Consider the following 25,194-nt stretch of genomic DNA (forward strand, 5'->3'; position numbering starts at 1 on the left):
ACAAAACCCTATATGCCTATGTGATTCCACCTATGTAAACTTACCATGTTTTTCTGTATGTGATAGAAGGCTGCCAGTTTACCCGGGAACAGTTCCAACCATTCAGTGTCCTAAAATCAACAGCTTGTCCTGTTTGTGTTTCGTATTTCATATATCTTAGAAGATAACACTATATACTGAGAAATTCATCCTTTCTTCCTGTATCGGCTATTAACCTATTTTAGCAAATTGCATGTTAAATACGCCAATATTTATATCTGACAGGTGCCTAGTAGTTGCTGATTATCAGGGTATACCTCTGGCCTTTTAATAGGCAAATTGCCAAATAAAGATACAATAAACACTTGCCTGTGCATTTGAAAGGCCTCAAAGTCTGATGCATTTCCATTGCTTCAGATAAGCCTTGCAATAGTCAAGAATGTCTGACTGAGTAGTCCCAGATAAATATTTTTACATGAGGCAAGGACAGTTTAAAGAACATTTCAGTTAACCTTTTTATTACAGGGTATTTATTTTGGCACAGTCAAAGTTTTAAAGTTAAAAAAATGAACAAAGCAAATGAAAAAAAAAAATCCCAACCTGGATCAATAGATTAGTCCTGCTAAGTACTCTTTGTGATACCGTCTTTCAGTGGCAGTGATTTTGATCAAAACTGTGAACTAATTTTATGTATATTCCTTTCCTTTTCTTTTTTTCCTTTTTTTTGGTGTATTCTGTCATTGCCAGATGACACAGTACAGGTTTTATCTGTAACAGGTGCCACTGACATTATTGAGCCCCCTCTGCTTTCAGGTGTTTCATCTCTGGGTTAAAATGGATTCTGTTCTGCTGCTACATCACTAGCACATGCTACAAAATTAACAGCACATACATATTTTATAAGAACAACAAATTGTTTCTTATTACTGTACCTGCTTTTGCAACTAAATTGACATTTTGAACTAAGTAAATTTCTATTGTAAATAGTAGAATCTAGAGTTTTATGGTTATCCCTTTAAAAAAGGTAACCACTGACACTTCAGCATGCTTGACAGTGTCTTCATATATAATGTGTTATTTGAGTGCAGCATGAAATAAAATATAGTTTAAGCCTAATCATAAGCAGGTGCATAGTAAGTGTTAATTTGAATTAAGATTTAAAAGCCACATTGGGACCTACTGAAAAAAGAAGTAGTCACTAGTCTTTTTGGGAAGCCATCCAGATGTAATTATTTTGCAGAAATAAATCTCAGTAGCATTAAACTTAAATGTAGCTTTCTACACATTATTTATTTCACATAGTCAAATGAGTGGTAGTACACGTACCATGCTGAGAGAGTGATATGGAGAATGGAGAAGGGTTATATTTATAACTAAAAGAGAATAGAATGAATAATGAGGATGAAATGCCATTTTTTTTTTAAGACAGCCTGCTTAGAATTTTCCATTCCAGGTTCAACTTGTTACAGGAAAGCAGAGATCTTTTATTTTTTTCTCCCTTGCATTGCCTTTCTTACTGTTAAAGTTGGGGTTTGAAAGACAAGTAAATCTATAATGTCAGTATGAAAAACAATTCGGTTATGAAAAAAGGAAGAGAAGCAGCGAACAAGAGATGGATGGCAGGCACACTGACAGGCAGCCTAAATGACAGGCAACCTTTCCTTGTGTCCACTTCCTTGGCCATTTTCTTACCTACAGTAATTTGAAAATTCCGACACTGCTGTACTCTTCCAAATCCATTGTGAAATCAGTGATTGGATCTACGATGGAAGAAGGAGCATATGTTGTGTATACGCATCAAGGCCAAAACTCGTATGTTAAGTACTATCTATCCCATACCTACAGCCTTTTATGGCATTCACTTTCTAGTCCATGCACAAGGAATTGCAGAACTAAGACTAAAGCTGAAAAATAGGTGGAAGGCTATGAACAAAATGTTACTTCAGCTGTGAGAGTGGCAGTCTTCAAGTTCATCTGACATGGTAGAAGGCATTTGTAGCTTCTGACACCATTTGCTTAACCAGGAACATAGCAGAATCTTCAAGACCCAGAAAGATTGTCCTGCTTCAACAGTAGGAGGTGCTCTGCTGAAATAATGTTATGGTTATAGTTAGTTTCTTGCAGTGTTTTCCTCTCTTGACTTTACATTACACTTCACTGACAGAACTGAGTCTCTACTGATCTCCCTTTGGCCAGCTATTTGTAACTGTGCTTATTTTATGCAAAAGAAATATAGAATCAATGTATTTCTACCCTCAAATGTATGATATCCTCATGCTTCAGCCTTGTTGTTTCTGAACCTTTCATAAGACATTTACTTCCACTTTTAGTCTCGGTATGTGATATATACTCTGCATTGATCAAATGTCCCTTCTGAAATCAGTGGAAGTTCCACCACTTTCCTCTGTGGGAGTGATGTTGATGTAATGATCAGTGTTTTTTTCTGTTTACACAGATACTTCCTAAAGCGCACCAAATTTCATCGCCATAAGAACGGATGAGGCAATGCATTTTTTCTTTAACATGCACTGTTCTTTAACAGCAGGATACAGTGAGGAAGAGTGGGATTTTGGTGTCCAGGGCACTGTTGCTTTGACTGTTTCAGTACTAGTACTTCCTGAAAACTCCTTGTGGTATTAGGGAATAAGAAAGATGATAAAATAATACCGTATTTTATATTGAAGGATCTACAGACTATGTTTGGGGCAGGGGGGAGGACTACAGATTGATGGTAATAGGATTCTAAAACACAGTTTCACATAGAATTATTCACATTTCATTAGCTTGTTTGAGTTCTTTGAAAAAGTTTATAAAAGAGTATTTGAAAGAGGAAGGAGATACAATTTGCTTAGCTCTATTAAAGGCTTTTGACCAAGTCTTTGATAACAGTAATGGAAATAGAAGAATACAGAGCAAGTGCACAGAGTTTTATAACAGATGAAAGACTGATTTAGAAAGAAGAAATACAATCATAGTGAATGGCTATTCCTTTGGGAGTGGAAAAAGTTAAGGCTGACCTATTTTAAGCACTGGTATAGGATCTGTCAATTAGAATTCTTTGTAATGATAGCACACAATGATCGGAAGTGATTCAGATTCCCAAATAACCTCCCTAGCTGCTAAGAATTAAGGAAGATTGAGAGAAACTCATGTAAGAATGAGACACATTGAAGTATGGGCTAGATAAATGAACGGTGAAGTGGACTGAAAATTGTCTTAAATGGCAGGCTCAAAGGGTTGTGAACAGCAGCCCAAAGTGCAGCTGGAGGCCAGTCACTCGTGGAGTACCCCTGGGGGCTGATACTGGATGCAATACCGTTTAATCTTTTCATTAATGACCTGGTTGATGGGACAGAGTGCACTCTTAGACAATTTGCAAATGACACAAAACTGGAGTAATGGCTGATACACCAGAGGGTCATCCTGCCATCCAGAGGGACCTCGACAAGCTGGAGAAATGGGTGAACAGGAACCTTGTGGAGTTCTTTAATAGGAAATGCAGAGTCCAGCACCTGGAGAGGAATAATCCCATGCACCAGTACACATGCAGGGCCAATTGGTGCGAGAGCAGCTTTTCAAAAAAGGGACACAGAGGTCCTGGTGGATGCAAGTTGAACACGGGCCAGCGGTGTGCCTGTGTGATAAAGAAGGCCAACTGCACCCTGCACTGCGTGAGGAAGAGTGTTGGCAGAAAGCTGAGGGAGGTGCCCCTTCGCCTCTGCACAGCACTGGTGAGGCCACATGTGGAATGCTGGGTCCTAAAGGACCAACTTGAATACAATGAATGCACAAACTTATCTTTGAAGGGTCCATAAGAAGTTCCTAATCTGTAAAGCTGTGGAGAGGCTGCGGAGAACAGGACAACTGAAATATTACGGTACCTGCCAGGTTCTCTCAGATCCCCCAGACTTAAAGAAATACTAGCTAGAGACAGTAAAAAATGATGACATGAAAGGATACTGCACATACAGAGCTTTGATACCACAGTGTGTTAGAAATCAAAATATTTGAGAGACATCATTATGCAGTTGATTTTAAAAACAAAGCAAAAATCTCCAAGGCTATCCAACACAATCAGATATTGGGAAAAAAACCAAAGATATTTGTTTTTATTTATATGTATTCCATATTTGCTTCTCCATGTATATTCCTCATACTAGCTTCAGAGAATAAGAAACCGAAGTGTTGAGTTAGAGCGATACCTCATTGACAAAATATGCAATACCCTGTGATGTAGTATTGAAAGGATCCCAGGAAAATACAGTCATTACAAAAACTACACAAAGAAGTAACTTTCAGAGGTATTTTCATAGAGGGCCAGTAAACCCTGTTCAGAATTAAAATAGGTGAAAAGGCAGGACAGCTCACAAGAATAAGAATTTGGAACAGTTAGCTTGCAAGAATTAGGGTGAAAACAAAAGTGCATGTTCTAATTATAACATAAGCAGTTTATTCATGAATAAGTTTTGGTAGAAACAAACAATAACAGAAAGATATAGTTATACAATTCAGAGGAAAACAGGATGCACAGAGACAAATAATAATTTGAAGCAGTGACAAATAAAACTCCTTGAGATCTTGAATAAATATTGAAAGTCCTATAATCATAGAATCATAGAATGCTTTGGGTTGGAAGGGACCTTGAGAGATCATCGAGCCCAACCCCCCTGCAGTGAGCAGGGATTGAACATGTGACGTTGGCGTTATTAGCACCATGCTCTAACCAGCTGAGCTAACCACGCTGGTCAATGACATTTAATGACATTAAATAAACAGATAAAGTATATAATTAGAGTGGGGTGCAGTTATATCTTGTCTTTAGGTGCACAGGGGTATTGCCATCTCGTATTGCCATTAGTGAACAGCAAGTTATGAGAAGGATTTGGCAGTCTTTGTCATGTTTTATGGTTGCATTACAGCAGAAAAGACGTTCCTAAGATTTTGGTAGGAAATTAAAATGTTTCTTCTGATAGCACTACATGAGATTGTCATATGGAGAATGAGAACCGAAGACAGAGCGGAGGTGTAAAGTAAACAGAATAAACCTGTTAATGCTATTAAGAGGCACGCTGATTTATTTTACAAAAAGTAAAATCAAAAGACAAAAATACACAATTCATTTCTGCTTATTTTGAAACACATGAAAACAATATCTGCATTGCCTGAAGGAAATAAGTTTATGGAGTAATGTCTTCCTGGCATAGAGCATTGAAAGAATTAGAAAATAACAAGAATTGATGACATTTTGTTTTCTCATTTTAAACTTTTTCCCATAATCAAGATTAAATTTAATGCCTTGTGTCAAATAATTAATTTTTAGAAAAAGGAACCCTTTTCAAGATCTAAAAAAAAGCAATCTAAATCGGAATGAAGTGCTGTTATAGTGTTATAATCTCCTAACCCTCTGTATCTGGTGGACTCTAGTGAGTTTGTTGCTAGCTTTGTGTCTTAGTTTTTCCTTGAAGTGAATTTTTTCTTACGCTAAATATAAAATTTCCTTGTAGTGATTTTCAGTCTATAATTTTTTCTTCAAAACTGATTTTTTTTGACAATACAGAGTACACTTAAATAATGAAATTCACTCAATTTTTTTGACATCAATACAGGGAAATTTTGTCTTACGTATTGTTTTGCTACACTTATGTTTATCTCTATAGGTACATGACAGAACCAGACGTAAAAGTGTTACCTTAAGCTCTGCCCCCACCAAGAAAAAAATCACATTCATTCTTCATCTTTAACCTCGCTTGCATTCTGCCTGCTAGCTCAGTTTCAGAAAGAGGTTTGGTAACAATTATTTTATTTTTCCCTTGGAAAACAGAATTTGCCACAAAAGTATTTCCTCAAATGTGGACCAGATTAAAGTAGATTTTAAAAACTACAAGGTCTGAGTTTTAAGACTATTTTGCTCATGGAGTAGTGACAAACAGGATATCTGGTATCTTTTTAATGGTGAGAGCTAGACAGAATACTGGTACCCTGTCCAAACCTTCTAATGATACAGAGTTTATTTTCAGCCTTGGCAAGTTGCCTACTAATGGACCATAAAATCACAATAATATGATTTGTCACAGAATCTGCTGTTCTTTGAAATGTATTTATCAATGCTATAAGGAAAGCCTACACTAAACTATTAAAAAAACCCCAGTTGTCGAAAGGCAGCTAGTTCTCCATCCTGCTCAAGAAGTGATGCTTCTAATTCCAAGTTTGATGCTTATTTCCCTGTTTATCTTGGTTTAGTCATTGGCTTCTAGGCATGATGGATTTTCTTCTCCTCTGTTTCTTTGGGGAAAGGTATGATGATATTCCTACATTGTCATGTGAAGATGATGTAGGCATGGCTCTTCCATGGACCAAGGTGGGTCCCCAAACAAGAGACAATCTTTGGGATCACATGACATTTCCTTGTTCAAGGCTTTGTGAATCAGTACCAGAATCTCAAAATGGACATTTCTGGCCACAGAACCAGTATATTTTGTGGTGCCCTGATCTACTGAGGAGGTGAGCACCAGCATTATCTATGAGCTGCAGAATTTTGTTTGCATTAAGGCAGAGGGAGTTGCCAGCTTGAGAGCGCTAAATGTTTTAAGCCTGCTGCAGTGCTATTATTCCTACTATTGCTCCTGTTGCTACTACTGCTACCACTGCTAGCATGATCCAAGAGAAGTGATCAGTGCCTTCAGGTTTGTGTTTATCAGTAAAAAGTCAAATTTTGCTATAAGAAAAAATAAAATATTTTCTAGCCAACTTCAGGTAGCAATATTTAAAAGTACCCACTACCTCAAAAAAGCAGAATAGAACATTACACTTACTAGATTCTGCATAATTTTCTCCTTGCCAGAAAACTTAGTTATCACATAGACACCATCCTGAATTAAACCCAGTATTTTCTGAATATTACCACTCTCATTTAGACATTAAACATTCTTTCATTCTTTCAGTTCTGTTTCTGTAGTATGTTTTATCCTTCCTAGATCTATGTTTAGTCTTCAGTGTGTCAAAACTAATCATTATTAGAGAAGTGTGATGAGCGCTTTCTACTTCTTTTTAAAAAAGTACCGGAATAGGTAGTTGGTTGAACTTGCTAAGCATTGGCTTGCCTCATAAGGTCTTGAAAAGGTGTCAAAATGAGAAAAAAAGTTATTTTACTGATTAAGATCAATATTTAATGTTGATGATGCAAAAGCATAGTCATCCACTCTAATCCTAAACTGGGTGAAGATTTTTGTTCTAGATCATGAACACATGTAAAATTATTCCACTTTTTAGTTCAGGCTGTCTCTGGGTTAAATTATTCACTGGGCTTTCATAGTAATAACTGTTTATTTAAGTCTAACTTAAAAAAAAAACCCCAAAAAACCCAAAAAACAAAACCACAAAAGACTGTTGATGTCAGGACTGTTATTCTTTATTTTCGTAAAACCTGTGGGAATTTTGTTCATATGAAAAGGAAGTCTCAGGCAGCAGTAGCTGTATTAAAAAGCTTTCTTCTTAAATAGGGGTTTTAAAGTTTGCCCACAGAAATTAATGGAAGTGAAGATTCAAGAGTTCACACTGGCTGTTGATGGGGACTTCTGTAAGTTTGCAGAGGACTTCCTGGTGGAGGGGCTGATACTCAGTGAAATTGATTGACTTTACAGATATTTAGTATTCTGGCAGAACTGTTTATTCTGGGAAAAGTCTCAAGCATAAGAAAGCAAGTCCCTAACGCAAGTGAATCAGAGCAGTGTTTCTGCTTCAGTTATCCATTAAAACAATGAGCATTCAAAATCTACTTTTGAGGCATAATGCTATTAGGACACAGAATGGATCTGGCAGTTTTATAATGCGCAGGCCTGAAATATATGTCAGCACTGATTATCTTAAAACTGGAAATCTGCCAAACTGCTGCAAGAAATTTGTCTAATTAACAAAAATGTACCACTAAAAGGACCAGTTATTAGAGTGGTTTGGAGATTACAGGGGAGTTGTACACCTGAAAAAGACTGGAGTTTATATTAATTTTGTAGTAAAACAGAAAAACCAAACCTAGAAGAAAAAAAAGTTTGTAATTCCCCTCTTAATTAATTCTCATTTTCTGTGCTGCCCCCCCCCCCCCCCCCATTATAAACTGTGCTATCGTCTTGCATGCACATCTACGTAGTATACACAATCTGGCAAACCTCAAGACTGTTTTGGTAAGTGGTGTTAATACTTTCCCTGTTAGCATTTTGTAGTGCTTAGGCTGTCAATATGGAAATTTGCCTGCAAATGTCAACGATCCCATGAGGTAACTGCTTCTAGAAAGATACTAATAATACTTTGTGCATTAAGAACTCTTTTGAACTGGTAAGGTATTTATGAATTCTTTGTACTGCAAAGCAGCTGCAGAACAAATAAAGGTAAACTCTCTGAATCTGTATTAAATCTCTGTGAAAATAATGCAAATTTAACAGACTAGAGTAAGAGCACACTGGGTAGTAGTGACAGGCATACAAGAGGACACATTCAAGATGGGGCAAAGAGGTCTGATACACTGTACTGAAACAAAAATATTTACCATTTATTTGCCATACATTGGACTAAGAAGTTTGATTTTTGTTCCCCAGCAACTATTCCAAACATGCCAGAACAGTTCTCTATCTCTGGTACCCTCTGCCCTGTGATCTTCCTGCTTTTTTTCTCTCTTCCTCTTACAAGTGCTATGCCCCCTTATAGCTTTGAAGATGGCCCTGCTTTGAGCTGGAGACTGGACCAGTGACCTTCCAACTAAGACTTTTCAGTGATCCTATGACTATCTGATAATCGCAACCGTTTTTGCCTTCTGGCAAAAGCTTCTTCGGGATTTCTCTAGTATTAAAATCTTCAATTCCTTCACTGTAGTTAATGAATCTAGTCCCAAATGGATTTATTCGTCCTTAACCCTTTACTGTGATCTCTGCCTTCCGTCTCCTTTCTGTGCTTTTGTGTGCTCTCTCTGTGTCTGCTTTGTGTCCTTCCTTTAATTTATACCACTATCTAGTTCACATACGTGACGAACTATGTGCGAGAGCCTCCTGAACAAAGCCTCAAGAACAAAGCTCCTTTGAGTCGTAGATCATCTCTAGATCATCTATTGCTAGATATCATGTTCTGTAATTGTAATTACAGGATTTTTGTAATTGGATTGTCTGATGACATTGACAAAGGAAGTTACCTAAATGAGTTTGCAAGCTATATTTCAGTGAGCAAGAAGAAATATTCAATCTCTACTGCTTGTGCTGTTCTGCACAATCTCATGACCTACCTCCAGGGAAGGATCAAACATCTTTTTGTGTTAATACTCATACTGCAAAGGGTCTCCTGGAGAGAAGACCGCTTCCTTCAGTAGTAAAAGTAAGGGTAGATGAATGGTTCCTTTCTCCCAACTGCTTAGTGAACAGGCAAGTGTCATTCTTCCTCACCATCACTTCATATATTCCCAGCATTTTAACATTCCTCAAAGTTTTCCACTAAAAGTGTTTTCTAGATAGCAATGGAAAGCCTCAGTCTTGCATGAATGCAATTGAGATAGCCTACTTCAGTCCCTTAGTTCACCTGTTATAAAGATATTCATAGTTTCAGGGTAAAATTGAAAATACCAACAGTCAAGGAAAATTTCAGCAAGAAAATGGAATTTGCAAGTCTGTGAATGTCTTCTGAGTGTGTTCTTATAACTTCTAATGTTAATTGGGAATAGAGGTTCCTGTGTTACCTAATTTAAGTGTTCCTTTTCTGTTGACCTTTTTGATCTCCTTTATATTCCCATTTTATGGGGATAATTGACTAAGTTCCAAAAGTGAATTAAAATCATCAGGTGATCATAGACATATTAGTGAAAAAGAGAATGTGAAAAATCTGAAGAGAACTTCTGAACCGCAGGCTCTTTGACTAGTATCCCAGGTGAAAACGGAGGAGGATAAATCTCTGTCTTTGTCAAAAGAAACTTCAACATTCTCAAAAATTCTTTCTTTGGGAGGCTACATTACTGGTGGTTTTGAATCCAAATATATGTCTAATCAATGTTTTTCAGATTTCTAAGCAGAGGACATTAAATGTGTGACAAATCTAAGACATTTTACAAATGACCTTTTTTGACAGAAACGTGATGTGGATTAACATCAAAATAACCAAGTCAAATGAGGTTTAGACTACTAATGTTTCTTGTTTTTCTTCTCATGAGCACACACAGGGACATGCACTTTTAAAATGTCAATCTGTAAGACCCCATTATTCCATCTTGTTGCGTTTGAAAGATTGACTTTGGTTTCTTCTATTGATTCATTTAATTGGTGAAACTAAAATGAAGTTTGTTATCTACCAATTGATACTTATGCAGACATCAGAAGGTGTATTTTACCTAATTATAAAAAGTTTTTATATATGATTCTTTCAACAGAATAAAATTTTCTTAGTACTCAGTAGTAAGAACAAAGGAATTATGGATTAAAAAAACCCTATTTTTTCCCATTTTATCATGGAAATTGCATTCTCATTGAAAGGAGTCTATTTATTGTGCTTTTTGAGGGTGAGCTCTTTTTGAGAGTGAGCTGTCACACAAGTACAGATCACAGCCTAAGACATGCTTATTTAAACATTGTTTTCTTACGGGTATGTCACTGCTAAAGCAAGACTCATTAACTACTTTGTGTAATAGCATAATAACTTGTGAGGAAGCTGAACTCAAGCTTGGGAAAGGTTTATAAGTGCCTATGCATTCATATTTTCTCATTTGGTATTTTATTTCCTAAACTCTTTAAGGGACTAAGAAAAAGGAAAAGTTTTTAATATTTTTCATATTAGATTTTATTCAATGACACTGTCACATTCATTACAAAGCAATTTATCATTTCTTAACATACAGTGTGACAGCATGCAATAACTCCAACAGCTTTCTCCCACTTCAGTTCCAGAGTAACTTGCATTTTTATTGATACAACAGTGACTTAAGACTCATACTATACCTTCCACTTTTTAAAAAAATATTTTTCAAAGCAGTTAATGAAGCACAGCACAACATCTTTTAGTATCTTGCTACCTAAATTTCTGCAACTGTATCTAGTTCTCATCCAGTTATTGTGTTAAGAAACTATGTTTAAATTGAGGATGTCACAGAATATTGAATATTTCAAAAGGCTTAATACTCCCTTGTGTATTTTGCAGACAATCCTGGGCTAGTGAGCCACGTTCCAGTTGGTGTTAGAATCCTGGACGTCAATGACAACCCTCCAGAGCTCGCCAGAGAGTATGATGTAGTTGTGTGTGAGAATGCAAAGCCTGGCCAGGTAACTCTCACAGTTATCTTTCTCCCAGTGAGAAAGAAGAATTACTTTATTTGTTAATGCCACATAGGTAAGAAGTTTGATTCAGGGAACACACCTTATATATATAATTCTTTCTGATTTCATTTTCATATTTCACATTTGATTCACCTTTTTAACTGTATTAGGCTGAAGGGAGAAGATTTGGGAATTTGCTCAATATATCTTTGTTGTTGCTGCAAAAAGGTACCCAAACTATCTTCAGTAAAGACAGGCAAAACTTTAATCTTGTCAGATAAGTGATGGAATTTGACAAGTCACTATCGTGAACAAAATGGATGAAGCATATTTAACATCTCTCATCTAAGTGCCACATGGTAGCAAGGTTTCAAATACAGCTCAGTGAATTGGCTGGTTAACATGGCTGCCATCCTCACTTTTTGCATGTTGATTGCCCTTGTCTGTGCAGGGTCATTATGGAAAAGATATCAAATGGGTTTTTCACAACTATGAGCATGGGGAGGGTCAGAACTGAGACTGAGTAGCAGAATCACACTCCAGCTGCTGCTCCTGTGATTGATACACTTCATTGCAGTCCATGGTTTGAAAGTTTTACCCAGTGCCTTTGCTTTTTTGCATAGATTGAGCTTTTACCCAGCACTCAGTGCTGGGTTTGCATTATTACACAGGTTGCAAGTTGCAATTTTGAGCTCGTGTATTTCCTGAGGAATATATTATTAGTAGTAACAGTTTTCTCATCAAATCTTTAAAAGCAGTGTACATAAATGCATAGTGGTATATTTCTATTTTTAACGTAGAGACTATAAAATGCTGTACTTCATCAGATTATAGGCTGACCAAAGGTATCTTGACTCTAACCGTGGCCAAAAGCTGACATCTAAAGAGCAGTATAAGAACATGGCAAGGGTGTATGATGCTTACCCCAAGTAATTCCCTGGTCTCAGATCATTTGCAGATAATTTCCTGATCCAAATGTGGTTCCTGAGTTTTTAATAATCCTTCAATAACCATCTCATATGAATCTGTCTAGCTTTTCTTACAACAAACATAAACTTTTGATATCTGCTACTGCAAGGAATTTTACAGTCTAATTGCATGTTTCAGGAAGACCTACTGCCTTCTTTTTTTTTCTTTTCTTTTTTTTCCTAAACTTCCCATGGTGTCTTCAATCGATATTTACCCATTTTTGTGCTGGAAAAGAGAGAGAGAGAGAGAGCAGTTAATCCCTATTTATTATCACTGTGCCATTCATAAATCTCTAGCACATTGCCCTTCAGCCATCTCTTGTCCAGACTGAAGAGTCCTACTTAATTTGTACAAGCCGTGATAAAGCCCTTCTAGACTTTTGATCATTCATCTTGTCCTCCTCTAAACTTTCTCCAATTCCTCTCTATTCACCTTGAGATGGGGAATCAAGATTCAAGGTGCAGGTATGCAGTGGCTTATAATTCTTACCATAGTTTATGTTTCATAGTATATGATGATCTCTGCTTTGTTTTCTATTCCTTTCCTAGCAATTTCTAACAATGACTTTGCTTTTTAACCGCTAGTAAGCACTGAATGCAAAAAACTGCCTGCCAAAACACCAATACCATTAGAAGTAATGGTCAACTCAGAGATCGTCATGTATGTGAAGTTTTTACCTATGTATAATGAATTTCACCTGTCTTTGTATTGCCTGGCTACTGAGTATCAGAAGGTCTATGGTGGGCTGATTATTCATACTCTTTCTAAGACATTTATTATTACACTGACCAACAAGTGGCCCAGCATAAATCTGTGTGAAACAGGAAATCTCTGTTACTTCCTTTCCTTGTGGAATAGACAAGGTACAGAAGAGACCCTATTTCCTGTCCTTTGAGCAATTATTTGTGCAATGACCTTCCCTCTTATCTCATGACTGCATAGTTTTCTTCGGTGCTCTTATTGAGACACCTCACTCAAAGCCTTTGAAAAATCTAAGTATGTCTGTCTATCAACTGAATATCTCTTATTAACATGCTTATTAAAGTAAAAATAATGTTCTGAAAACCTCAAATAAAGCCAGATACAGAATTAGAACTTGTAAAAGACTAATTTAAAAAAAGAAGATAAAATCTCTTAAACATTAATTGCAATTGCTTTCAACATACTCTGATATTTTTTAAATTATATAATGTAACAATAATTGTTAAATAGTTGTTATAATGAATAATAAGCTAAAGCATGCAGTGAAGCTAGCTCAGAAATGCTCTGTTTGCCGGGGTTGCTGTAGGTGGTGAGTAGCTAATGTTTCTTATTAGCAAAGTTTTAACTCTCCCATAGTAGCTTTGCAAATGGAAATTTATGAGAGATATGTTTAAAGGATAAAATAAGTTTTACTGTAACAGCATTTGCTCCTGATTGGGTTCAGCGCTGTATTTCTTTCTGAGCTACTGTTGCAAGCATGAAAGACTCCTGACCTCTGTAGCATTGCAGTTTAACACACAAGATTAATGCTACCATGAAGGACTCTAGAAGCAGTAGTTTGATATGAAAGGCTGGATCAGCCTACTATTGTATTCTTAAACTAACACATTGAAGTGTGGAGTGCTTAAACTCCGTCACGTATGTGACATGCACTAATTTTTATTTGCATTGCCAACAAGGCTTCAGAAAAGATTGTGATACCATTGCACTGTACAAAAAACAAAAGCAAAACAAAACACAAAAGTGCATGGCTCTTACTCAGAAGATCTTGCTGTCTAGTTTAAGAAAGAAATTGAGTGTTCAACAAATATTAAGGAGGGACAAATAAACAAGGATTACAGAACAAGACAAGTGTTCCATATGCTAAAAAGCCAGCTGGATAGTTTTGAATCACTGAAAAGGCAGTATTTACTCATTATCCATCATCTTGTGAGAATGATTCATTTATCACTAAAGAACAAATTCTGTCAGGTACTGCCAGGCACTTCTGCTTAACTAGTGCTTTGAGGTTGGGCTGCAGCCCTGCACTGCCCGGTAAGAGTCCTTATTTCTTTCCTTAGCACATCTATTTTGAATTTATAATGTGCAAGATAAACTAACCAATAGTTTGTCATTGGCAGACTTTTTGTATTTGCTTGTTTATTTTCAGAAGAAGCCTCTATGGAGAGAAGTCACAGTATCATTTAATTGCACAGTCTGTCTCCTGCTTCTTTTTCCTTCCACAGCTCAATTTATTTACTTTAAAAACAAACAAAAAAGCCAATAAAACTTAAGGACTTAAGTGCTTAAATGCACCCCCCTAAGGCATCTCAAACAGAAAATGCTTGCGAGAAGATGATCATTTCCACACTGAAGTGACAGCTTTACTCCCTTAGCAGTCACCTTGTTGAAGAGATAAACTAAGTATCTCCAAAGGCTTCCAGGTGAAGCCTGGTAGATATTATATATTAAAGTAGATAAAGCAGCTGTGATTTGATCTTAGATGGTACCCAGACTTGGAGAATTCTGACTTCTGGAAATATAGCGATTTTGTGAACGATTGTGAAATTTAGCCAAGATAGGAAAATGAAATTTTGCAATCATCCGCAAAGTGAACTTACAATGAAAGTTTCCTTTGCTTCAAATGCAACTTGTTTTATTATTTTTAAGACAATGGGAGCAAATAGTGTGGTAAAAAAAAGTTTAAATGCTTTGTTTGGGAAAGTGAAGGAGTGAAGCATTGACAGTTTTCTGAATGTTTCCAAATTCAGTGTTTGTCCTGGCAGAGTATGAACCTGTTAAAATATCTGACTAGGTCTGCTAGTCATATTCGCTATAGCTCTCCAAAGATTACCTTTTTTCGGGGTGCTTTTCAGAGGAATAACAGAAAAAGTTGTGACAACAGTGAAATGTAATTTGCCTGACACTATCCATCACTGTAAATTAGCGCACAGGTGTGTGTATGTGTGCACGTGTGCATGCACGCACACACACATACACACACAAAGAACTCTTTCAGAATCAGGGTGTATAAATATTGTGCTGCCAACATGAGCTATCTCACTCTGCATGCTGTTATTTCTAATAGCCAAAGGAAATCAATGTTAGCTGGCAAGGAACACCTCTTCTATAAGTTCGTTGTGTGTATATTTACTTGTTTATTGATTCAGTTCTGAAAAAGATCTGAGTAGAATTTAGCACCTGCTCTCTATCCTCTTCAATTAGTTCTCTTCCGTTCTTAAAATTCTTTCTTTTCTCGCCAAGTCTTGCCTTTAAAAAAATAGCATAACCCTTCAGTTTCATCACTTCAGTGCTGTCAAGTGAGCTTTACAGCAGCTGAGGTTCTGTGTCTACATTTTTATTTTAATCAGCTTTGCTAACGTGCATGTTAATGTCTGCTAATAGGCCATTAATTAATTGGCTTATTAATTAGAAAAAGGTTAACAGTACATTTGGGTGTCAAGAGGACACACACTTTTGTTCCTCACCTCTGAATGAATGTCTTAGAAATGTTTTTCTCAGAAAGCAAGAGCCTCCTCTGAAAGATCGTGAACTTTCTGTTTAAAAACAATTCTGTCAAAAATATCTTGATCTGTGCTATCACACATACAATGTCTATTTTCCACATGGAAAAGCATGATTTCTATACCATCTAGTGCTGTATGTTTTACATACATTGGTGAATTGAGGGGACACTTGAATTTCCATGGGTGAAGTCAGGGAATGTAGACAATATATTTTGTTGAGTTTTAAAATTAGTCTTAAAAAATGCATTTTATACTAGTCTTGTGGCACTGAGGTCTTGATCAAAGGTATTTTTTTTGCAAAATGGTATGTTCATGAAGCAAGATTCTGTAAAATGTCACTGAACGTTTTACGTAAGAGAGGGCAAGAGGATGAAAGTTTATCTACTAGGCGGTCAAAAGCTGAAGGTTCATGGTGAAATGACTTCTATTTCACTGATAAACAGCACTGAGCATTTATAAATAATATTTTAAAAAATCATATTTTTTAAGGTCTTATCTGAATTTTTTACAGCTATGTATGGTATTTAACAGTATTTTTAGTATTTGAGTGATAACAGAAACTGATTCTCTTGAAAATATTCTTCCATCAACATTTTTTTGTCTTTCTTTGCCTCATACTGTTTCAACAATATTAACTAAATATATCTATCTAGATAACCTGATATTTCTGTTTTACATGGTAGTTGTTTCAATAACAGATATACCACCTTTGCAAAATTCAATAGAGAACAATTAGCTTTTGCCAAACTTTTTCACCAATATTGCCATGACTTTGGTAAACTGCGTGATTATAGATGTTTCAGATTGATCTTATTCTGCTACAGTTCAGCAAAAAAGTATTAGAAAAAACTTTTAAAATATTCTCAGCAATTATCGTCAGTATTGTTAATTGTCTCAGGTGTGTATAGTCAATATAACGTACTGTATTGTATATAGTCAATGGAGTAAGCATTGTACTCGATTGGCTTTAAAGTGTATTTGTTTTGCTTCTCTTACGTGAATGGAGGTAGAGAACTGTGTGTTGTCTTTTAGTTTTAAAACACACCAAACCACTTGAGCCCGCACTGTTTATGCTTCAGGTTCAGTCCAGACAGACTAAAGCTGAACACTGAACAGAAAAATTCTCATGAAAAGAGCACTTTTCCCTCCCCCTTTTACATTTCCCTCAGGATATCTATCAGCGCTGTGCAGCGGTCTGTGTAGGCTTCACTGCCCATATCACAAGAACAACTTTTATTAAATTCTACTTTAGCACTTGAGCTTCCAGACCCAGCATGAAAATGAAAGCAGAGGTAGAAATATTGCTTGGTCACACATTCCAAAAGCTTATCTCAGTTTTAGTTGAAAGTAAATTTTAAAAACCACCAGGGTTTTTGAAGGCAAAGCTCCTACCTTTCAAAAATACCTCTCCCATACATGGTTGCCACATCCAATTCTGTTCCCTTTGGGCGAGCCAAACTAAAACCAGGAGTAGCTGCTGTTCTTCCTATTCCGTTCTCCAGCAATTCAAAACTGATCCTTAACAGGAATTTTAAACAGCTGGTATTATATACCTGCCATTTTTGGTTAAACTATTTTAAACTTTGGGTTAAACTATTTTAAAATTTTGGATAAATTATTTTTCTGAACTAATATTGAAGTGCATCTAATTACTGGGATGGCAAGCAGATGATGATCCACATAGACCATCCTGGTTCAGCCTGAACTTTTGCTCCATAAAAACAGATGTTTGTTCTGAACATTCTGAAAGCCACCAGGATGCAATGCAGATGGTGAAAATCTCTCTACCAGATCCTGACTGCATCAGAATGTCAGAAAGTATAGATGCTTTAGATGCTTGTATCTAGCTCTGAAGTGTGGTTCCTAAAATATTTCATGCTAGAGATATCAAGCTAATGGTCCAGTCATTTCATCGGCTGAATTTAGCAGCACTCAAGTAGAAAATTAAAATAAACTAAGTGTGAGCATCCTGCTGAGGTCAGGTACTATTTGGGTCAAGTTCAAATTTCAACACATTCACTGTTAATTTTTATTTCAGGTAATTCAGACTATCACGGCAGCTGACAAAGATTACTCGGCAAATGGGGCAAGATTCCATTTTTCCCTTGATGAAGGGCTTTCTTTGAATCCCAACTTTACTCTAAGGGACAATGAAGGTAAATCAAACACATAAATCTCAAAGAAATGGATCTCTGTTTTGTCCGGGATGTCTCACTGAACAGAACAATTTCCATGCGTTTCTTGACAGAAGGGGAGAACTGTAATCTGTCATCACTGAACTGGCTGATATCAAGGACATGGTGTACACAACATATTGCAAACTATGAATAGTCAGATACTACATTTTATTTTTATATTCTGTTTTATTTTAGCATTTATACTTCATACCTTCAGGAATGTTTTTAAAAAGTGGATTAATGAAACAGACATTGGCAATTTGGTCTATTTCTGGGTGAATAGCGTTGAGTGGGTACTGTCAAGGTTATTGCCGGTTGTTGCTTAAAGGAGAAAATAAATGTTGAATTCATTCTTACTTTTACGGATATGATACCAAGAGCCAGTCCTTCAGGGCTTCCTGGATGATAGTCTATCACTTCATGCCCTTCCTAGCAAAGTGTGCCTAAAAAGACTGTCAGAAATTCATAGCAGATAGGCCCAGAATGAAAAGGGCCTTCAGAGTCACCCAACCAAGGGTTTCTGAACATTTCTTGAATCAAGGAACCATCCAGCCTTTCCAAAAAAAAACCAGAATCAGCCTTACTATTTGTTGAGTGTTGCCTCATGGTTTTCTTTTTGCAACCTGATGAAAATTAAAGTAAACTTTAAATGCTTGTCTGTAGCTTTCCTCTTGAGCTTTTGTGTATGTGTGTATTGTGTGGTTTTGTTTTTATGCGTGTGTGGAAGTGTGGGGAGGTTTGGCTTTATTTTACAGTTATATTTTTGCAGTAGTGCCATGGAATACCTTCTGAGATCTTACAGATCACTACTCATCTGTAATGACTGAGAAGCATTAACTCCATCATTAGTACATATGGCACATACAGTGATGTTTAAACTATCCTTTACAGGTATTTTTTATCTGTTTGTAAAACCTTTCAGGGAAGGAGACTGCATAATCTTCCTAAAGAATCTGTTCCAAAGTTTAGCTATACTTACAGCAGAAAAAAAGATCAAGTCATTCTATTTGTTCAGACTAGATTCATGGCCCTCATATTCTGGTTCCAAAAAGGATCAATCCAATATCTATCAATATTAAAAAACTAAGAATATTTGAAGGACTAATCCATACATTAAATATTCCTTAAGTGATGACTCCAGCCCTATCAGATTATAGCAAAGGCCAGAGGATTGTTCCTGAAATAAAGGAAGCATACTGTTGTGTATTTTCGTATTTGAGTCTAAGATTCAAATAAACTCATTGAGTACCTGACTGTGATCTTATATGGGAGACCATGGCCATGTTCATTTCAGTACAAGATACTTACATCAAGACGTGCTTTTGACTAACTCTATTAAAATAGTGGTTCATGATGAAGAAGGCATTTTATGGTTTTGAATATATTTTAATTGGGAACTGTATTATATATGTTTATTACCAGTGGAAAATGTTGTGTTATACTTTAAGGACAGCATGTCAACCGAAGTTATTTACCTACACAGATTTATAAGAGGTTGAGAACTTCTCATAAATCTCTAATACGGCAGTGTCACGCTTTGGATATAAGCATACAGCAGTAAGTATTTGCTGCTTTCTTGTTACCTCCCCAAGAGCAGCAAGCAATGACTTTAGCAACAACAGCAGAAGGCAGTGCTTGGACTATCCTAAAGTTGGATTTGGCAGGGGGAAGTAGAGAAAGGAACTGGAAAAAGTGTCCTTTAAGGTAAAGGCCTGTTGTGCATTATGTTTTTATTTCACCTAAGGAGATACAAAAAGTCAGTATGCACTTCCCGTAGCATCTCACATAAAAATTCTACATGTACAGAGAATCCAGAAATGCAATTTCCAATTTGCCCATATAATTAACACAATGACACTTTAACTCAATTCATAACAAGAAATTTATCTTAAAAACAAAAGCATTGTCACTGTTTTGCTCAGCACATGACCCTCTGATTGTACTGTTTAAACACTGCCCTTTATTGGGACCTTTTCTTTGTCATATAATCTGTATGTAAAATATCAGTGAAAAACTTATAAAGTGCATTCACAGTATCCAGTTATCTAGCATTCATAACTTTCATAATTATCACCTATTCCTATTCAGAAATTGAATTTCTGTTGCTTTCTGTTCTAGGAAATAGCTGAGACATGGTGGACAGAAGAGGCTTTTCTTATGTCTGTGACAAGTTTGCACTTTTGAAAACTCATGTTATTGAGCATCAGCTGTTAAAAAGAATCAAAATGCTCTTAACACGATTGCTGCTATTTTTACCTCTGGATTTGATAATTCTGTAAAGGCTGGCATTCTTGGAGGGTTTTATTTGTTTGTTCTGATACGTTTTTTTAAAGAAAAAAACTGCATCAGTTGCCTTAAGGGAATTTTCGATAGTGTTTTGCAGAATGATAAAAAACAAAAACTCAGTGTCACATTGAAAGTGGTAGCCAGTGGTAGCTGTATCTATCACTGCAAAGCTATATTTCTCTTGCAGTCATCTTTAGATCCAGTCATCCTCTCCTTTTATTTCTTCCGGAGAAAGGCTTCATTTCACAAAAATCTCAGTAGACATTTTCTTCCCTTGTTTTCATAACCCTGAACAAAAGAATTCTGCTCTTTGAGCCCCAATACGATATTGAATGAATGTTCCCCTACTCCATTATCATTAGTAGAGCTACAAGACCAAAAGACTCTACAGCACTGAATTGGATCTTTAAATATTAACACTTATATCTATGCACTTTGACTGAAATCTAGAGGACTTGCACGAGCATAAGATTTCATAGTTTGTCCCTACCTACGGGTATAGGCTGCAGCAATATATGATCCCAGCATGTGTATGATTCAGCTCAATAATATTCCATGGCTTCAGCAGAGGAAATAGATATTAACGCATCAGTCCAGATAATTGATCATATGACCAGTTAAACTTTTATCTCTTGGGTCTGAACTTGCACCTTTACTCCATAACAACCCACAATGTTAAAGCTCCAGCCTTTGAATATGCACCCTCATAATGCAGAGCTTAAAATCCTCAGGGAAATGTGGGCCAGGAGACAGCCTCAGGGCTATGCCAAATATGCAGTCCAGCAGAACCTAAGAGTTGCTTGGATCACCTTCTGGATTCTGTTGGTGTTTACAATTTTCATTTTAAAGAAAAAATGGAAAAGACAGAACATGATACCTTTTTCCCTACTGACTGGATTCTTAAGCCACAGTAGATTCTTTGCTGCTATTTGAAATGTTTTATACACTGAGAAAGTACTCTTCAGAGAGAATAAAGGCTGAAGAGCAAGAACAAGAGGACAGCCAACAAAATGATGCAGTATTTGTACACATGTAAGCAGGACAGAACAAGAGCTGCAATAGAATTTCTTTGCTATATAAAGAAAACGCATTAAGTTGGTAATCATTTCCCACAATTTTGGAAAGCAAACCCAGGGAATATGCCTTTTTGTTTGTTTGAGAATTGTACTTATGAAGACTTTTTGATGAAAACAGGGCTGTTTACAATATATTCTGTCCAGAAAAATGTTGCAAATTCTATTAGAACCTGAGCAGCCAAATACTTTTTTAATCTGGAGGTGTTTTTACGTTGCAGTTCAGATGCTATATAACTCAGTTTATTGTTGTCCATGTTCTTCTCACTTTGTTTTTTAGGATGTTAGCAGAGATAATTTTGAAATGCTTTTTTCACTTGTGTGCAATGTCTTAAATTTACACTTTTTGCTTAATGAGAAATATCTGCTTTTGGATGTCCTGTTTAAAATTTGCCAGGGCAATATGAGATTAAAAGCACCTTCTGTTGGGGAATCGGAGGAAAGATGAAAGAGCGTCTTCAGAATAGAGATGTTTCTAAGTACTGAATTTTAAAATTATACATTTTTATCCTGAAAGAATCATAATATTTTTGCAGATGCTTAAAGAATGGTTGATTTATTTGTCAAAATTTGTTATTTTGATGGAAGATGCATGTGAGCATATGTTATTGTTATGATATCCCCAACCATTAATATATAAGACACACACTTGCATAGTCTCTCTTTCTCTGAGTTTAAAAAATTCATTCCCTCTCTCTGCCTATATTTTTAACGTATTAAAGACCTTTTTCAGAGGTTACACCACACTTTTCAGTGAGCTGGCGAAAGATTGAACCCCCAGAGGACAGTTCACTTAGGTGCAAAAGAACATTTATGAATTTTATGCACTGTAAAGCACTTTTGCTGGTGGTATTTTTTTCACAAGATATACAGTCTACCATGGATGCTCCAAGGGGAATTGTTAATTTCCTGGACAATAAGGGTTTGTACAGAGACTGTGCACATTCACTCAACACTGCCAATAAGATTTGTACATTCTCTTGCCTTAATAAATTTAGACTGCCAACTTCTGAAAGTAGACAAAGTTTACCTTACTTTCAAGGAAGAACAACTCCCTAGAGAATGCTTAGCATTTGTTCTCCCCTCCTTTTATTTCTTCAGGACAGAAGTTTCATTTCACAAAAGCATTTGCAGTTTTATTTTTCCCCTCTGCCCACTTTTCTCAAAGATCTGGCCTTTTGAAAATTGCCCAGTGATGGAGAATATTCTGGATTTGGAACTAAGGTAGGCCATTTTTTGATACTATCCCTTTGGAGATTCCTTTTTCTTAATGTTATGGCACAAGAGACTTTAATACCCACAGAAGTAGAGACCTGCTTTTGTATAAAATCTGGAGCACATTGAGTTCAATGGCATCTATATAAGATGAAATTTGTAATGTATTCATCCACCCATGCCTGTGATGCAAATTAACATTTTTCCTGTGTTACAGATCAAAAATAAGTAAAAAAAAAGTTCAGTTTCACTTGGCATTGCTGTTATTAGGAAGAGAACAACATCCAGAGAGTAATTAATCCAACCCCAGCGTGAATTCCCTTGAAGAAGTTTCTGTTTATCTCTCTTCCCTGATATGTGCAAAATTGATATCTCCAGCTGTATTGCACAAGAAGTCTCTGGCAGGCCAATGAACTGACTTCAGGGCTTTGAAGTTGCAAATAAGCATTCCAGATACCAGATCATGTCTTAGTTGCTCTAGATTGTCTGAAGTGGCATTAAAAGAGGTCAGGTTGAAACCCCCACTTTGCAACCCAGTGCAAGCAGGAAACAGCTACATAGTTCCTGCCTTCATTTGCCTCAAAGTGGCATGCTCGCTCTGGTTACGTAGTATTGCAAGTTACTACTGCCTTTCCATGGAATATCATCCTGTAAAGAAGACAAGTTGTAACTTGAGACAAATGATATCTGAGAAAGTGCAAAATTAGCATTATACATGGTGACTCTAAGCACAGTCCACAGCACAGTCCTGTAAACAGGTTGAATGCCTGAGCAGGTATTATCACAGAATCAACATACGAAAGTAAAAGAGGAATTCTACCATGAGTACAAAGGACAGAAAACCAGGACTAGCTACCACAGAGGGAGACATGTTTCTTCCGCAGGCCTGTGAATTTCTTTGATTTTTTTTTTATTTTAAAAAATTGGATCTAAGATTGATTGGGTGGGTAAGTTAGTACATAGTGTATAGGTTCTTCATACATTTATTTTCAATGCTGCTACCTGTTGGTGTTTCATAAACCAACCCATAAGCAAATAACTATGTTTCAGGCCCAAAAACTCTGCTATGTTGCTTTTCATTTTTGCTACCCAGTGAACTAGAAAGGAAATCCATTGGCAATAGCTTTGAAACCAGCATAAAAGAAAAAAATATTTATCAGTAAAGAAATGAAACAGAAATGCCTATCAATATAGTCCCACATAAACAAATTAACTGTTCTGACTTTAGAAATATAAGAAATGCAAATCATTGCAATATATTTTGTTTTGGTTTTAATTAGTTATGACTTCTCAGAAAATTTATGGAAGTTGAACTGCTGGTATAAGCAGAGCTGAAAATTAAAACACACCTTAAGCTATAAACAGGTTTTTACTCTATTTTTTTACTTCCATTTCTCTTGCGCCTGCCGGTAATGTATAATGTGTGAAAAAAATTCTCAAATTGTGAATAATAACTGAGTATCCTCCAGAGTGCTCCAGTAGTCACCTTCCATGGTGTAATCATTGTGTCTCAGCTTCCTTGATTTTCCTGTGCCCTCCTTTCGTTTGTTAGTTCAGAAGCTCAATGTAAAAAGGCAGAGATGATGGAAAGAGGAGTGTGATAACAGCCTTGTATACAGTGTGCAGTCTGGCTTAATAAACTACCACGTCTTCAGAGTGTGAAGAGCTGCTGCGTTGGAGCCATGCAGAATTTCCCATGTGTAACTTCAAATCCACTTGAGATGAATCTTCAGTTCTAATTGCCATGTTTGCAAAGCATAGCAGAAATGCGAGAAAGTTTAGATCATGAAATGGGGCAATGCGCACCACAACGAATCAGATAAATCTTTCTTTCCCTGTGTTGGAGTTACTAATTTCCCCTAGCAGCCAGACCTTTCATGTCCAGCAAGTCCTGGTTCTTATGCTTCTCAGGGGTGAAGTTCACAGTTTAAATCTATTGAAATAAAGAGGTCTTTCCTTGCAAGCCTAAAAGAATCAGATCTGTAGTTCTCATCATCCTAGTGCTGTTGCTGCTATCCTATACACTTGTCTTCCCTGTCTATCTGCTGTATGTTTCCAGGTATCAAAGGAATTTCTTAAGCCATGATCCCCCCTTCTCCCTTTCAAACTAACTTGTTGATACAACTTTTTTTTTTCACCCTCTGTAAACATTTTGCTAGGTCATCAGCATCTGTTTTCATACTTGGCTGCCTTTAGCTTTCACAGTTTGTGGGATTTTTTTTGTTTCATGTCAAGATCCTTCTCTTAAAAGTTGCTGTCTTTCTAGTTCCCCTCTCAGTGGATCCTCCAATAGTTTTTGATAAGGCATGTAAACAATTAAAACGTGGAAGCTTAGAACATCAGAATAGCTGTCAGGATGCAGTTGGTACTGCAGTTTGGCTAAGCTTTTATTATCTATTAATTTTGCTGGCATACCTTTACATACGATTGTCCTCAAGAATAGAGCTCTGACTAGAACATGAGTATTATGCCAATGTCATTAGCCTTGGTGATTTTCCACTACCCTTGATTCTCAGTGACCTTCAGAAAATCAGTTCTTAGATGCAGTTTCCTTCTCTGTAAAAATGTTAGAGTTCTAATTGTAAAATATTCTAAAAGATTTAATGAGGAAGAATAGTATATGAGAACTGAGTTATTTTCCAGTATTTTATTTATGTGTACACACTGAGAGTAATAGTGAGAATTACCACCTCTGACGATATTGGGAGCAGAAAATTTCCATGCCGGTGAC

At 36.5% G+C, this 25,194-nt stretch overlaps 1 protein-coding gene across 3 annotated transcripts in view; it reads left to right on the forward strand.

The window, feature by feature from the left end:
- CDH18 (cadherin 18) overlaps window positions 1-25,194 on the forward strand; it is a 193,610-nt gene that overhangs the window by 159,052 nt on the left and 9,364 nt on the right. For all 3 annotated transcript variants that reach the window (XM_075706161.1, XM_075706162.1, XM_075706163.1), the window contains 2 exons: window positions 11,140-11,261; window positions 17,751-17,868. In XM_075706161.1, the coding sequence (XP_075562276.1) occupies window positions 11,140-11,261; window positions 17,751-17,868 (240 nt within the window). The remainder of the gene's footprint in view (window positions 1-11,139; window positions 11,262-17,750; window positions 17,869-25,194) is intronic.

Source organism: Pelecanus crispus, chromosome 2 (genome assembly GCF_030463565.1).
Source record: "Pelecanus crispus isolate bPelCri1 chromosome 2, bPelCri1.pri, whole genome shotgun sequence".
NCBI classification, from domain to species: Eukaryota; Metazoa; Chordata; class Aves; order Pelecaniformes; family Pelecanidae; genus Pelecanus; species Pelecanus crispus.